We start from the raw sequence: 15,049 nt of genomic DNA, 5'->3' as shown, positions 1-15,049 counted from the left end.
ATATCAACAAGAAACCTCCCCTTCAAGAAATTCTTAAGGGAATTCTGCAGGAAGAAAGGAAAAAACAGGACAGTCAGAGATGGAGGAGAGTGTAAAAGCAACAAGAAAGACAAAAATAGAAGGGGAAAATAAAATAATACAAACAAAATATAACAAACACAAATCCAACCAAAATATGGCTACCATAAATAACTCTCTAAACGTAATAACACTGAATGTCAACAGATTAAACTCACCTATCAAAAGATTCAGACTGGGACACTGGATAAGGAAATACGACCCATCTATATGCTGCCTACAAGAGACACATCTTAGACCCAGAGACTCATGGAGGTTGAAAGTGAATGGCTGGAAAACAATCATACAAGCAAACAACAACCAAAAAAAGGCAGGAGTAGCTATATTAATATCAGACAAAATAGACTTTAAATGCGAAACAATTGTGAGAGACAAAGAAGGATACTATATTTTAGTGAAAGGGACAATTTGTCAAGAAGATCGAACAATCATAAATATTTATGCTCCTAACAAGGGCGCCTCTAAATATGTGAGGCAAACGCTGGAAAAACTAAGTGAAAGAATAGATGCATCTACAATTATAGTGGGGGATTTTAATACACCACTATCAACTCTGGACAGAACATCTCAAAAGAGAATCACTAAAGAAACAAAACATTTGAACAGTATATTAGAAGAGCTGGATCTAATAGACATATATAGATCATTATACCCAAACACAGCAGGATATACATTTTTCTCAAGCGCACATGGAACATTCTCCAAGATTGACCATATGCTAGGCCACAAAGAAAGGCTTAATGAATTCAGAAAGATCGAAATCATACAAAACAATATCTCTGACCACAGTGGAGTCAAGCTGAAAATTTGCAAGGGACAGAGACCCAGACTTCACACGACAATTTGGAAATTAAACAGCACACTCTTAGAAAAACAGTGGGTCAAAGAGGAAATCTCAAAAGAAATCAATGACTACCTTGAAACAAATGATAATGATAACACAACATACCAAAATTTATGGGATGCAGCAAAAGTGGTACTGAGAGGGAAATTTATAGCCATAAATTCATATATCAAAAAAGAAGAAAGAGCAGAAATTGAAGAATTAACTGCACATTTGAAGGAATTAGAAAAACAACAACAAAGTAACCCAACAGGAAGAAGAAGGAAGGAAATAACAAAGATAAGAGCAGAACTAAATGAAATAGAAAATAAGAAAGCACTTGAAAAAATAAACAAGACCAAGAGCTGGTTTTTTGAGAAGATCAACAAAATTGACAAACCTTTAGCGAGACTAACAAAGAAAAAAAGAGAAAAGATGCAAATACACAAAATAAGAAATGAGAAAGGTGATATCACCACTGACCCCACAGAAATAAAGACTATCATAAGAGGATACTTTGAAAAACTATATTCCAACAAAAATGACAATTTAGAGGAAACGGACAAATTCCTAGAAATACATAAGCAGCCCATACTGACGAAAGAAGAAATTGATGATCTTAACAAACCAATCACAAGCAAAGAGATAGAATCAGTCATTAAAAATCTCCCAACTAAGAAGAGCCCACGGCCAGATGGCTTCACAGGTGAATTCTACAAAACATTCCGGAAAGAACTAACACCAATCCTGTTGAAACTATTCCAAAAAATCGAAACAGAAGGAACACTGCCTAATTCCTTCTATGATGCCAACATTACCCTAGTACCAAAGCCAAACAAAGACACCACAAGAAAGGAAAATTACAGACCAATTTCTCTAATGAACCTAGACGCAAAAATACTTAACAAAATACTTGCTAATCGTATTCAACAACACATTAAACGAATTATACACCATGACCAAGTGGGATTTATTCCAGGTATGCAAGGATGGTTCAACATAAGAAAATCAATCAATGTAATACACCATATAAACAGATTGAGAGAAAAAAACCACATGATTATATCTATAGATGCAGAAAAGGCATTTGACAAAATACAGCACCCCTTCCTGATAAAAACACTCCAAAAGATCGGAATACAAGGAAACTTTTTGAACATGATAAAGAGTATATATGAAAAACCTAAAGCCAACATTGTTTACAATGGCGAAATCCTGAAATCCTTCCCTCTAAAATCAGGAACAAGACAAGGATGCCCATTGTCTCCGCTCCTATTTAACATTGTCTTGGAAGTACTGGCTCGAGCACTGAGACAAGAACCAGATATAAAAGGCATTCAAATTGGAAGGGAAGAAGTCAAAATCTCATTATTTGCAGATGACATGATCCTATATATAGAAAACCCTGAGAGATCTACAACAAAGCTCCTAGAACTCATAAATGAGTTTAGCAAAGTCGCAGGTTATAAGATCAATGCGCAAAAATCAGTAGCATTTCTATACACCAATAATGAGCAAGATCAGGAGGAAATCAAGAAACAAATACCATTCACAATAGTAAATAAAAAAATCAAATACTTAGGAATAAATTTAACTAAAGAGGTAAAAAACTTATACATCGAGAACTATACAAGATTGTTCAAGGAAATCAAAGAAGACCTAAATAAATGGAAGAATATTCCCTGTTCATGGATAGGAAGACTGAATATTATTAAGATGTCTATCCTACCAAAACTGATCTACACATTCAATGCAATCCCAATAAAAATCAACACAGCCTTCTTTAAGGAACTAGAAAAACTAACTATGAAATTTATTTGGAATAAAAAGAGGCCCCGAATAGCCAAAGACATATTGAAAAAGAAAAACGAAATAGGAGGAATCACACTTCCTGACTTCAAAACATACTACAAAGCTACAGTAGTGAAAACAGCATGGTACTGGCATAAGGAGAGACACACAGACCAATGGAATCGAATTGAAAGTTCAGATATAGAACCTCATGTATATAGCCATATAATATTCGATAAAGCCACCAAACCCTCTCAACTGGGAGAGAATGGCCTATTCAACAAATGGTGCCTGGAGAACTGGATAGCTATATGTAGAAGAATGAAAGAGGATTACCATCTCACACCTTATACAAAGATCAACTCAAGATGGATCAAAGACCTAAATATAAGAGCCAAGACCATAAAGACCTTAGAAAGCAGTGTAGGGAAACATCTACAGGACCTTGTAATAGGAAATGGCTTCATGAATATCACACCAAAAGCACGAGCAGCAAAAGAACAAATAGATAAATGGGACTACCTCAAAATTAAAGCCTTCTGCACCTCAAAGGAGTTTGTCAAGAAAGTAAAAAGGGAACCCACACAATGGGAGAAAATATTTGGCAACCATATATCTGATAAGAGACTTATAACTTGCATATATAAAGAACTCATAGATCTCGAAAACAAAAAGATAAACAACCCATTTAAAAAATGGGAAAAAGATTTAAACAGACACTTCTCCAAAGAAGAAATACAAATGGCTAAAAAGCACATGAAAAAATGCTCCAAATCCCTAGCTATCAGGGAAATGCAAATCAAAACTACAAGGAGATACCATCTTACCCCCATAAGATTGGCAGCCATGAAAAAAAACAGTAGAATACAAATGCTGGAGAGGATGTGAAGAAAGGGGAACACTCATCCATTGCTGGTGGGAATGCAGAAGGATCCAACCATTCTGGAGGACAGTTTGGCAGTTTCTCAAAAAATTGTCCATAGATTTGCCATATGACCCAGCAATACCACTGCTGGGTATATACCCATCAGATCTGAAAACAAGGACACAAACCGATATATGTACACCAATGTTCATAGCAGCATTGTTCACCATCGCCAAAAGTTGGAATCAATCCAAAAGTCCATCAACAGATAAGTGGATCAATAAAATGTGGTATATACACACAATGGAATACTACTCAGCTGTAAGAACCAATACACTACAATCGCACGTGATAACATGGATGAACCTTGAGAATCTTATGTTGAGTGAAGCAACCCAGGCATTGAAGGACAAATACTATATGACCTCAATGATATGAAATAAGTTAACTGCCTCAGAGAGCTAGAGTCTGGAAAAGTGGCTTACTGGAAATCGGGGGGTGGAGGAAGGATGTGAGTTAATGTCTGTAGGGGTGGAATCTGTGATGAGCTGGGGGTAAGTATGAGCACAAAGAAGGGACAAAATGGGGGCAAGGGGTTACCTTCGGGTGGGGTTTTCTGGGTTTGAGGGGGGCTGGGGATGGGAAGAGGGGTAATATGGTCCAAGAAATAGGTGGGAGGGAGGGGCAACATACAAACATGGGAGAGTGCCAGAAGTTCATTGAGAACTAAATGTTGAGTAAAACGTATCAAAGTATAAGTAGGAGGGTACCTGGTTAGGACGCTCAGGGGGTATGGTCTGATGCGGGACGGACTCCAGAGGGAATAGCTGAAGGCTCATTTTGCCAAGGTGGGTTCTACCATTGGGTGGGGTGGACCCATATCCTGGGGAAGACTAATGCCGTCGAATAGAGAGAACTGTATCTCTTGTGAGAAAGGACGGCTCCCAGGGCATTAGATTGGCAGGCGTTGTGGGCCCTAAGGGGAGGGGAAAATGGACGTGCAATGGATGGAACAAAGGTAAATAAGGGGGCAAAAGAGGAGTTATGTGAGAGTACACGAGGATGAATATTAAACAGCTAATATTACACCAAAAACATATAGGGGACGACAGACTAATAATGAAAACCATAAGACAAAACATAGGATAACTAAAAAATTTAGAAAACTGTACAACCTAAAGTATGGACCACATAGTAAGCACAAATGTTACCTTGTTTGAAAACTATAGTTTTGGAATCTGTACATCAGTTTCAGGAAATATGATATGAATAAGTTAAAAGATTATTGCTGTGGAAGGGAAAAGGTTTTATGGTGGATCTGGGGAAATACTGTATATTGTATATATGAATTTTGGTGATCTAAGACTCTTCTGAAGCTGGCATTATGTTGGGATTCACTTTACGGGAAGTTTTGGATCACAGAGTGGTTCAACAATGGCAGCGGAGGAATACTGATATGGGATGTTATTGACAGGATATATATGGTTGACAGGGAGTTATACAGGGCATATGCCCAGGGTATATGGTAATGTCTATATATACTCATAGTGGAAACAATTAAAAACAACAGCTGGGGGGGTACTGGGCTCCTGGCCGGGGGGTCACTGTTGTGGGCCCTGGGAGAGCAGCGGCAATCCTCCAGGTGCAACGGCAAGAACCAGGAAGGAAGGAGGGCCCAACAGTGGGCTCTTGATACTAATGGCTACACTTTTGAGCCTATGCACCTGCAATAAGAACAAGGCCTAGAGTAGCATTGTGCCTGGGGGTTTCCTCCTGACAGCCTTCATGTTACTCAAATGTGGCCACTCTCACAGCCAAACTCAGCATGTAGATGTGATGCATTCCCCCCAGCATGGGACATGACACCTGGGGATGAGCCTCCCTGGCACCGAGGGATCACTACCCCATACCAGCTGAAGAAGCAACTAGAAAATGACCTTGAATTAAAGATTCAATGCGGAACAGCAGAATATACCTGTCTACATATAATAACATGACTTCGGGAAGCGGTTTGACCTAATGTAAGGGGGAAATGGAAAGGAGAAATGAGATTATAAGGCTGTGAGTCTCTAAAAAAGAGTCTGGAGGTTGTCAGAAGGAATACCCCTATGTACAACTGAACAGAGTCTAAGAGACAGATAAGGTAGATACAACCCCAGGTATTGGTTCTTTTGAGGGATAAAGAGACCCACGGGTTCTATGGTCATGGCAGAAGGGGTTCACTGCCATGACAGATGGCCCTTCTTTGGAGCTGGTGTTTCTGCATGATGGAAATGGACTCAGAGGGGATCTCTTTTCACAAGACTTGCATACTACTTTATTGGAACTGTAGTTGGTGCTAAGTTTAAGATATATGTAGGGGATTTGAATCTCTGGACTGATAATATGACACCCAGGCCCAGAGCCTCAACAGACTTCAGCTCCTACACTTTGACTTATTGGACTTACTCCACTCAGCTAACATGGAGTTGAAGAAGGTCAACCACCACAACATGGAGCCTAGAGTGTCTACAACTAGAAGCGGGAAGAGTGCATCCAGTACCCATGTGGAATCTAAGCCCTCACTTGACATAGGTGTTCAATGGACACAACCAATCCAATGTCCACAGAGGAAATGTGAAATGGGTGTGGGAACGGTAGCCATGGGGGCTGCTGGGTGTGGGGAACGGGAGGAAGAGATGAGATGTGGAGGTGTTTTCGGGACATGGAGTTGTCCTGGATAGTGCTTCACGGACAATTACGGGACACTGTAGATCCCCCCAGGGCCCACTGGATGGAACGTGAGAGAGTCTGGGCTATGATGTGGACCATTGACTATGGGGTGCAGTGATGCTCAGAGATGAACTTACCAGGTGCAATGGATGTATCACGATGATGGGAGAGAGTGTTGCTGTGGGGGGAGTGGGGGGCGGGGGCGGTGGGGTTGAATGGGACCTCATATATATATTTTTTAATGTAATTAAAAAATAATAATAATAAATAAATATTTTTTAAAAAAGGAGAAACCGAGACACTGCATGTAAGTCAGCCAGTGCTGTGCCTCGCACACAGCGGCTCGGTAACCAGCAGGGACTATTGCTCTTTGTGTTACGGTCTTATCCCAGGCTGCCTTGCATTAGGGTTATCTGCCCACGTGTGTGTTTCCCAGGCTAGAAATATACGCTCTTTGAGGACAGAGAGGTGCCTGCCCATCCCCAGGTCCCCTTGCAGTGCTCAGCCCAAGCCCCTGTTCCTGCAGCCTACCTCCTCCAGCTTGGGTCTTAACTCACCCACGGTGGTGATGGGCCGACGGTAGGGCATGAAGCCAAAGCTGTACTGGAAGACTCCACGGCCGTGGAAGAGTGGGAGGGAGAAGCCCATGACCTGTTGCAGTCGGTTCTGGATCCGGCGCAACCAGGAGCCGGGGGGATTCTTTACCTGGTCAAATAGTTCATTCTCCCCAAATGAGAAGGTGGGCACCAGAGCTGCCCTGGAGAGAGACAGAAGAGTCAGGGCACGCACGAATCTCCCAAGAAGGCACCTCGCTTCCCTCAGGGACACAGCACCCAGGATCTGGGGCGGAGGACAGAGCCCTGCGCTGGAAATGCGAGGTCTGGGTTCTCCCCCCGATTGGCCATAGCCTCGCTTGCTGACCTTTGGCAGGTTTCTGCCCCTCTCAGGACCACGACCTCTCACTCGCACCATGACAGGTAGATCAGAATACCTCAGGTGGTGTTTTCCATCTTCCCAAAGTTTCCAGAAAAATCTCCCCTACCCCAGCTGGCTCCTATTCCTCAATGAGGCTTACCCCAAGGTAGAACAGCTTTAGAATGGGCCGCACACCTCATTCTCCCTGATCCCAAAGGTCTCAGATCTAGTGTCAGCTTTGGGGAACACGTTCCTTCCCACCCAGTCCCTCTGACCACCGAGTCTCCTCTAGTGGAAACTTTTCCGGGCATTTGAAAACGGGCCGGTGCATCTCCCACCAAAACAGAATCTGTGCAGTCGCCCCTCCTCAAGGCGGGTACCCGTGCTCCAGCGCGAGCCTGACGAAGCCCTTGCGGTGCCGCAGCAGCAGCGTGTAGGCGCCGGGCCTGGCGTCGAGCATCTCCCGGGCGCCCCCCACCACGATGGCCAGGAGGCTCCCGCCCTCCTTCCTGCTCAGCACGTGCGCGCCGCTCTCCTTGTCTGACGTGACCAGCCCTGGGGGGGAGGAAGGTGCGGCAGCCTCGGGGTGCAGTTCACCAGCAGTGCCCACGGGGCCCCCTGAGGACAGGCCCGAGCCCTGTCCCTCTTCCCAGCTCTCCCCGAGCTCGCGGCCCCGCGCCGCTGCGGGCGCTGCTCCCCGGGCGCCTCCTTCCTACTGCGCATGCGCGGGGAGCGCGCGGCCCCGCGGGCAGCCGGCCCTGCAGCGCCCCTGCCGGGCCCCAGGCTCACCTAAGCTCATGAGGTAGTCCCTTAGGAAGGGGACGCGGAAGGGCAAGGGCAGAGTCATCGGGTATGGGCGGATGCCCGGGAAGAGCACCGAGAAGCCCGTGCTCTCCGTGCACAGGTTGAGGAAGGCGCCTGCGACCATGATCCCGTGGGGGTGGAAGCCCGCGACGTAGTTCCGGGAGGGGTCCAGCTCCGCAGTCTTGACCAGCTGCAGGGACAAGGCCTGGTGAGCCCGCGCTGGCCCCGGGTGGCCGTCCCTGCCCACCACTGCCCGGCTGTGTGGCCTCAGGCCCGTCATCTGTAAAGGTGCGGTATTTGGACCCATCACGGCCGCTGCTCCTGGAATTACCAAAGCTAAGGTACAGAATATAGTTTGAAGGCACCAAAGGGCCACACCGGGCGCCACCATGCCCAGTGAGGCCCATGGCAACAAAACCTGGCATATACGACCTGTGAGGGAAAGGGATGTGGCTCAACCAGGAGGGCTCCAGTCTACCATATAGGAGGTCCAGGGTTCCATGTCCAGGTGAGAGCAAGCTGACCCGCGTGGCAAGCTGGCCCATGTGGAGTGCCGCCCCGTGTGGGAATGCCACCCCGTGTGGGAGTGCTGCCCCGTGTGGCAGTGCTGCCCCGTGCAGGTGTGCTGCCCCGTGCAGGAGTGCCAGCTGACGCAGCAAGATGAAGCAACAAAAGACACAGAGGAGAGAAAATAAGACACAGCAGAAGAGGGAGGTGAGGTGGCACAAGAGAGTAATCACCTCTCACCCACTCCAGAAGATCCCAGAATCAGTTCCTGGTGCCACTTAAAGAGAAGACAAGGCGGTGGACTTGGCCCAGTGGTTAGGGCATCCGTCTACCACATGGGAGGTCTGTGGTTCAAACCCCAGGCCTCCTTAACCCCTGTGGAGCTGGCCCATGTGCAGTGTTGATGCGTGCAAGGAGTGCTGTGCCACGCAGGGGTTTCCCCTGTGTAGGGGAGCCCGACGTGGAAGGAGTGTGTCCTGTAAGGACAGCTGCCCAGCGCGAAAGAAAGTACAGCCTGCCCAGGAATGGTGCTGCAAACACGGAGAGCTGACACAACAAAAAGAAACACAGATTCCTGTGCCACTGACAACAATAGAAGCAGACAAAGAAGATGCAGCAAATAGACAAAGAGAACAGACAACCGGGGTGGAGGGGGAAGGGGAGAGAAATAAATAAATAAATAAATCTTTAAAAAAAATAAAGAGAAGACAAGCAGACACAGAACACACAGCAAATTGACCCAGAGAGCAGATGGGGGGGAGGGGGAGGAGATAAGTAAATAAATCTTAAAAAAAAAAAAGACCTGTGAGTGGGAAGAGGATCTGGTTCAAGTGATTGAGTTCCCACCTACCACAGGTGGGAGGTCCCTGTTGGTTCACAGTGCCTCCTAAAGAAGAGAGCAAGACAGTGATCTGATGTGCGGGGCTGACAGGGAGTACTGACACAACAAGAGATACAAGGAGGAAAGCATAATGAGAGACAACAAAAAGGGAACAGAATTGACTCAAGTGATTTAGGCACCTCCCTCCCACATGGGAGGTCATGGTTGGGGTCCCGGTGCTTCCTAAAAGAGAAGTCCAGCACACAACAAACAGACACAGCAAATGCAAACAAGGGGGTAGGGAGAAAAAAAAAAAAAAAAAAAAAGACCTGTGAGTGAACATTGAGAGGCTATATCAGGAGTGGATTCCTGTTGAAAGAGCAGGCAGCCCAGGAGGCTGGCTCCAGTCCTGCTTCCTCCTCCTCGCAATGCAAGTCTCTCACCCTGTGGCCCTCTGCTTCCCCCCAGCCAGGCCCTGCTGCCCTGCCTCCACTCCCTTCCCTGGCCAAGGGGGCTCCAGCACAGTGATGTGCCTGGGTCTGCTCAGGCCTGCAGCATGGAGGGGGCGTGGGGTCCACGCAGGTGTCGTATTATAGATTGTGGGGGGGGAGACCTGGCTGTGGTTAGCAGCTTCTAACTGAAGGGGATGGGGTGGGGACAGGACTGAGTTAACAAACGCTGCTCATGGCAGGTGACCTGACAGGTGGCAGTGTAGCCGAGTCTGCTACGGCCAGTGGTTGTTCAGGGGACCGTCCCATCCCCACTCGGCCAGGAACTGTGGAGTCCCCTCCCCTCAGAGTGCCCTGTGTTCTAGGAGCCACAGCCAGTTGGAGTTGGAAGGGTCCCCAGGGCTCCTGGCCTAACCCCCACCCCTGGGCAGGAAGCACCCTGATGGCCCGGGCCCTGCAATCTGCTGTCCTTGCCATGATGACTCAGCTTCGCCCACGTGAAAGGTCACTCTGCGGTCAAGCTGCACCTTTCAGCAGGTGATTCCTGGAGGGGGCTGGAGGGGACTGGAGGGGCCTGGGAGGTAGCAATGGGGCCTGGGTGCCCCACCTAGGCTTCCCAGTGCAAGGCCCACCTGTCCTTGGCTGGACTTGGCCTCTGCCCCGCTCCTGCAGACCCACTGACCCTTCACAGAAGGGCTGCAGGGCCCAACACCTCCCCAGACGAGGACAAGCCTCCCCCCCTCATGCACTGGGGGATGTGCTGGGTGTGAAAATATAGACAGAGCAGAGCAATTGTTGGAGATTCTCCCTGAGACAAGTGCTGCCTCAGGAATCTACCTGGTGTGGTTTCTCTAAAAACATAACTTGCTCAGTGCATTGAAACACTTGCTTTTAAGTTCTCATTTTCTGCTAGTGGAAGGGTAATTTTGTACAACCCCCATTTAAAGGAAATTTGTCAATACTCATCAAAATTTGTAAAAAAAACACAATTGGCCCTTTTAACCCAGCAACCCTGCTGCAGAGGAATGAGCTTACAGAATTTTTCACCCTTGTACAAAACCACATTCATGCAAGTTATTCACTGACGTATCCTTTGTTAATATCAAAAACATGGGGAGGGGAGCAGATGTGCCTCAACAAGTTGGGCGCCCACCTACCACAGGAGAGGTCCCGGGTTCGGGTCCCAGTGCCTCCTAAAGAAATGAGCAGACGCCCTACCCACTGCAGCGAGCAGACACCTGAATGCGCAGATGCCACAAGCCAGCCCCGCTGCGGCCTGCGGGGAGCGGATGTGGCTCAGGCCGTTGGGCACGCGCCTTTCATGTGGGAGGTCCCGGCTTCGGTTCCCTGTGCCTCCTGGAGAAGGCAAGCAAACAATGAGCAGAGAGAGGAGAGCGCCATCTGGGGAGAGAGGATAAATAAAACAAAAACCCCGGGGGGGAATGGATGTGAGCACTGCTTCCCAATGGGAGTTCCTAGCTTCAGTTCCCGGTGCCTCCTAAAAACAAAAAAACAAGGAAACGAAAAAATCAACTCAGGGGAGCCAAGTGGCTCAGTGGTTGAGCACCAGCTTCCCACATACAAGGTCCCAGGTTCAATTCCCAGGCTCAGTACCTCAAAAAAACACACACAAAAAAAAACAAAACAAAAAAACCACACTTGGCATCAAATGTCCGTCAACAGGACTTTTTTTGAGAAATTATGAAACACTCGGATCACTGTGCATAGGGAAGTGTGAACAGCTCTTCCTGTCCTGATACGAGATGAGGAACACAACAGATCAGCAGGCGACAGAGCAGGGGGCAGGACAGTGTTGCAGAATGCCACCAACTGGGCACAGGAGGGAAAAATACATCGTCTGCATTTGGACACCCCAAACGCTGCTAGTAGATGCCACAACTGGGGAAGGGACATGGAGAGATGGGTCCTGAAGTGGGAGGGAGACTTTGACTATATATCCTTTTGTCTCTTGTGCATCTTGAACAAGATCGTATTACCAGGTTGAAATAAATGAACAATGAAAGAACGAGTGAATGCATGAATGAATGAGTGATTACTTCCTTCATAAAGACAAATTTGTGTAGAGAAAAATGCTGGCGACATGAGGGCCTGTGTCCAGGCACAGGTGCCAGCATTTGTACACGCATCTGCTCGCGTCCAGGAGTGGGCCCTGGTGGGCCCATGACTGCCCCCCGAGGCCCAGTCTGCACCTCCCTGGATGTGTTCTCTGCTGGTGTCTTCTGCACTACCGCCTTCTATCTGTTCCCTGTGTCCCGGTCTATCATCCCAGCACTGTGAGGGCTCAAGATTAGAGCCCACGTACCAGAAGCACCCATGCAGGCCTGGAACAGGGGAGATGCTCTGGAAAGCTGTGAAATGAAGGAATGAAGGAATGAGCCTGCAGGTGCATGAGGCCAAGGTAGCCTCCTTGGAAGGAGGTGCCTGCTCCCGTCCTGCTCCAACGTGTCACCTGGGCTGCAGGTGAAAGGGCCCTGCTCCAGAGAGGCAGCAAGCCAGGCTCTGCCGCTGGCTCACAACATGGCCTTTGCCAGGCTGCTGCCCCCTCTGTGCCTCAGTTTTCCCTCTGTCCCACCAGGACGGTGATAACGCCTCCCTGGCAGGGTGGCAGTTGATTTCAAGGGGGATACACAGAGAGGAGGGGAGAGGTTTACAAACTGTAAAGTGCAGTATTCTCTGTCTCGACCCCTTGGTTCCATTAGGATAGGGGAGTGTGACTAAGCAAAGATGGGCTGACATCTGGGGTGCACTCTGGCTGAGTGCCTGTGCTGTCACCCTGACTTGGCATCAGGTGAGGGGGCTAAGCCAAGTTACTAGGCTCCGGATATTGCTAATTTTTTTACTAATATATTTCTTATACCATATTTTAATTGTGCAATTCAGTGATTTCAGAACATCCAAAAGGTTGTGCAACCTAAACTGCTGTGTAATTCCAGAATGCTTTCAACACCTCAAAAAGAAACCCTGTCCCATTAGCAATCACTCCCTGTTCTCCCCTTCTCCCCCAGCCCTGGCAACAACTAATCTAATTTAGGCCTCTATAGATTTGCCTCTTCTGGATATTTCACATAAATGGAATCCTTTGTGATTTTTTGTGCCTGACTTCTTTCACGCAGCTTAATGTGTTCAGGGGTTGTCCACGAATCAGCACTTCATTTCTTTTGATGGCTGAATACTATTCCATTGTCTACCTGGACCGCAGTTTGTCTGTCTTTTCATGAGTTGATGGACATTTTGGCTATTTCTACTCTTCAGCCACTGTGTGATGCTGCTCAGGTTACTAAGAACAATTCTCCCGGGGGCTGCAGTTTTTAGGATGGGTCCTTCCCTGCACCTGTGCATGGTGGCCCGATGATTGGAGAGGCCTGGAGTCTCCCTGACACAGGTGGCAACTCTTTGTGTGGCTCTGGGCCCGTGTCTGACCTCCTCGGCCTCTGGGGTGAGGTGTTGGCCCTGCCCTCTCCTCCTTCCTCAGCCCTGCCCTCATCTCACAGACACTCTTCCATCAGCTCTGAGATGCGCATGTTTTCATATTTAACATTGTGAAATCAAGAGGCACCTGGCTATTCTAACTGGAAGAATTTTTTCTCTCTGGTACATAAAATACTGGTATGTCTTAGCATTGAAGAGATACAGTGCATGCAAGGCCCAGAGATCCAGAAAGTGCAGCAGAGGAGGTGGGCACCGCGGCACCTACTACGTGCCAGGCACCTTGCACACAGCGTCGTCCTCTATTTAGCCTGTGAGGCAGTACAGACGTCGCTGCCCCCATTGCACAGATGAGGAATCCGAGACCCAAGGGTAATGGCCTTGCTCACCCGCTGACCTAGTAAAGAGGCAGGGCCAGGAGGTGGGCCCAGGCAGCCTGGCCCCGTGGGCACAGCCAGCCGGCCCAGCCTTGTGGGAGTCCCCAGGTGAAAGGCAGCGGGGCTTAAAGGCACTTCAAGCAAGGACACAGTGCCAGGGATGTGACTCATATTGGGAAAACTAAGGTGGCAAAGGGGCAAGGGAGGCGGGCGAGGGCTGGGTGGGCAGAGGCCCAGGTGCAGGGCCCTCAGGCTGCCGTGGAGATTAGCTTTCATTCCAGGTATGCTGGGAGTCACTGCTGGGCTGGTCCTGCGCCACATGGAGGAGGGACTGGGGGTGTCGGCAGAAGAGGAGCCAGTGAAGAGCTGATGGGGCCAGGGAGGAGGAGCTGAGGAGACCACCCTGCCCTCCAGCAGTGGGCCCCAACAGCAGCGACGTTGCCCCCTGCCCTGCAGGGGACATCTGGCAACATCTGCAGACGATTTTGGTTGTCGCACCTCGGGGGCAGTGCTGGCCTCTAGTGGGTAGAGGGCAGGGGTGTGGCCAGGCCTCCACAGCAGAGAGTTCTCCAGCGCCAAATGGCAGCAGTGCAGAGGTTGAGAAGCGCTGCTGGAGAGCCGCCTGGCTGGGGGGACGTGCAAGCCCCCAGTCCCCTCAGGGCAGCCTAGGGCTGTGGGCAGGGGCCTCTGAACCAGCTCCCCCTGCAAAAGGCAGAGGTGGGACTCCTAGGAGGATGGCAGGAGACCGGCCCCAGCTCCCGGGAAGACAGCCCTTCTCCCGCAATGAAGCAGCTGTCTCAGGGAGGGAGCGCCCCGTCCTCAGGGCTGTGTAAGCCGGAGTTCCCGGCCGGGGCGAGTAGCTGGCCAAGAGCCCCTGTGACTCAGGCGGAGACCCCTGTGTGCTGAGAGGAGGCCTGGGCACTGAGGGGGAGCTGAGGGGCCATCCCAGGTGAGGGTGGTGGGGACAGGGGGGCTCAGGGAGGTGCCCTGTGCTGCCCCAAGCTGGCTCTGACCAGAACTATGGGGACAGCATTTCCTGACAACCAGGGATACACCCCGGGCAGGACACTGTACCCTCCTGAGCCTCCTGTGCAGTGTTTGCTCCGCGATGATGAAATCTCCCCAGCTCTGCTCAGACCTTCAGCACGAGGGGGCGGAAGCTCCTCTGACATGGAGCATTGCCCGTTCTCTGCACTAGCTCTTTGGTGGGCCTTCGGGGGACTTCAGGTGGCTCCAGCCCAGAAGCCGTTTCCTGGTTGGACCTGAAGTACCACGTCAGGGCTGGTGCATAAATCCCATAAGAGCTGGCGGGATGCGGGGTGGGCGGGGACTGCTCTCTTTTCACAGAGGACGCCAAGGCTCGTGAATGCTGGGGAGCTCATGGCAGAGCCGGGGCTCGCTGTCTCCTGCTCACCCCAAGATCCCTGCAGGGCCCGGAGGGTCTCCTGGGAGGTCTGCAGG

General features: G+C 49.2%; 1 protein-coding gene across 2 annotated transcripts in view; it reads right to left on the bottom strand.

Moving 5' to 3' along the window:
- The window catches only part of LOC101431775 (2-acylglycerol O-acyltransferase 2-like), a 29,320-nt gene that overhangs the window by 6,029 nt on the left and 8,242 nt on the right, over positions 1-15,049 (bottom strand). For both annotated transcript variants that reach the window (XM_058305979.2, XM_058305978.1), the window contains exons 3-5: positions 7,974-8,178; positions 7,565-7,739; positions 6,827-7,026 (exon numbers count right to left, since the gene is read on the bottom strand). In XM_058305979.2, coding sequence (XP_058161962.1) covers positions 6,827-7,026; positions 7,565-7,739; positions 7,974-8,178 — 580 coding nt within the window. The remainder of the gene's footprint in view (positions 1-6,826; positions 7,027-7,564; positions 7,740-7,973; positions 8,179-15,049) is intronic.

Source organism: Dasypus novemcinctus, chromosome 10 (genome assembly GCF_030445035.2).
Source record: "Dasypus novemcinctus isolate mDasNov1 chromosome 10, mDasNov1.1.hap2, whole genome shotgun sequence".
Classification (NCBI taxonomy): domain Eukaryota; kingdom Metazoa; phylum Chordata; class Mammalia; order Cingulata; family Dasypodidae; genus Dasypus; species Dasypus novemcinctus.
Note: the sequence above shows the minus strand (reverse complement) of the source record. Positions and strands in the feature narration are given on the sequence as shown.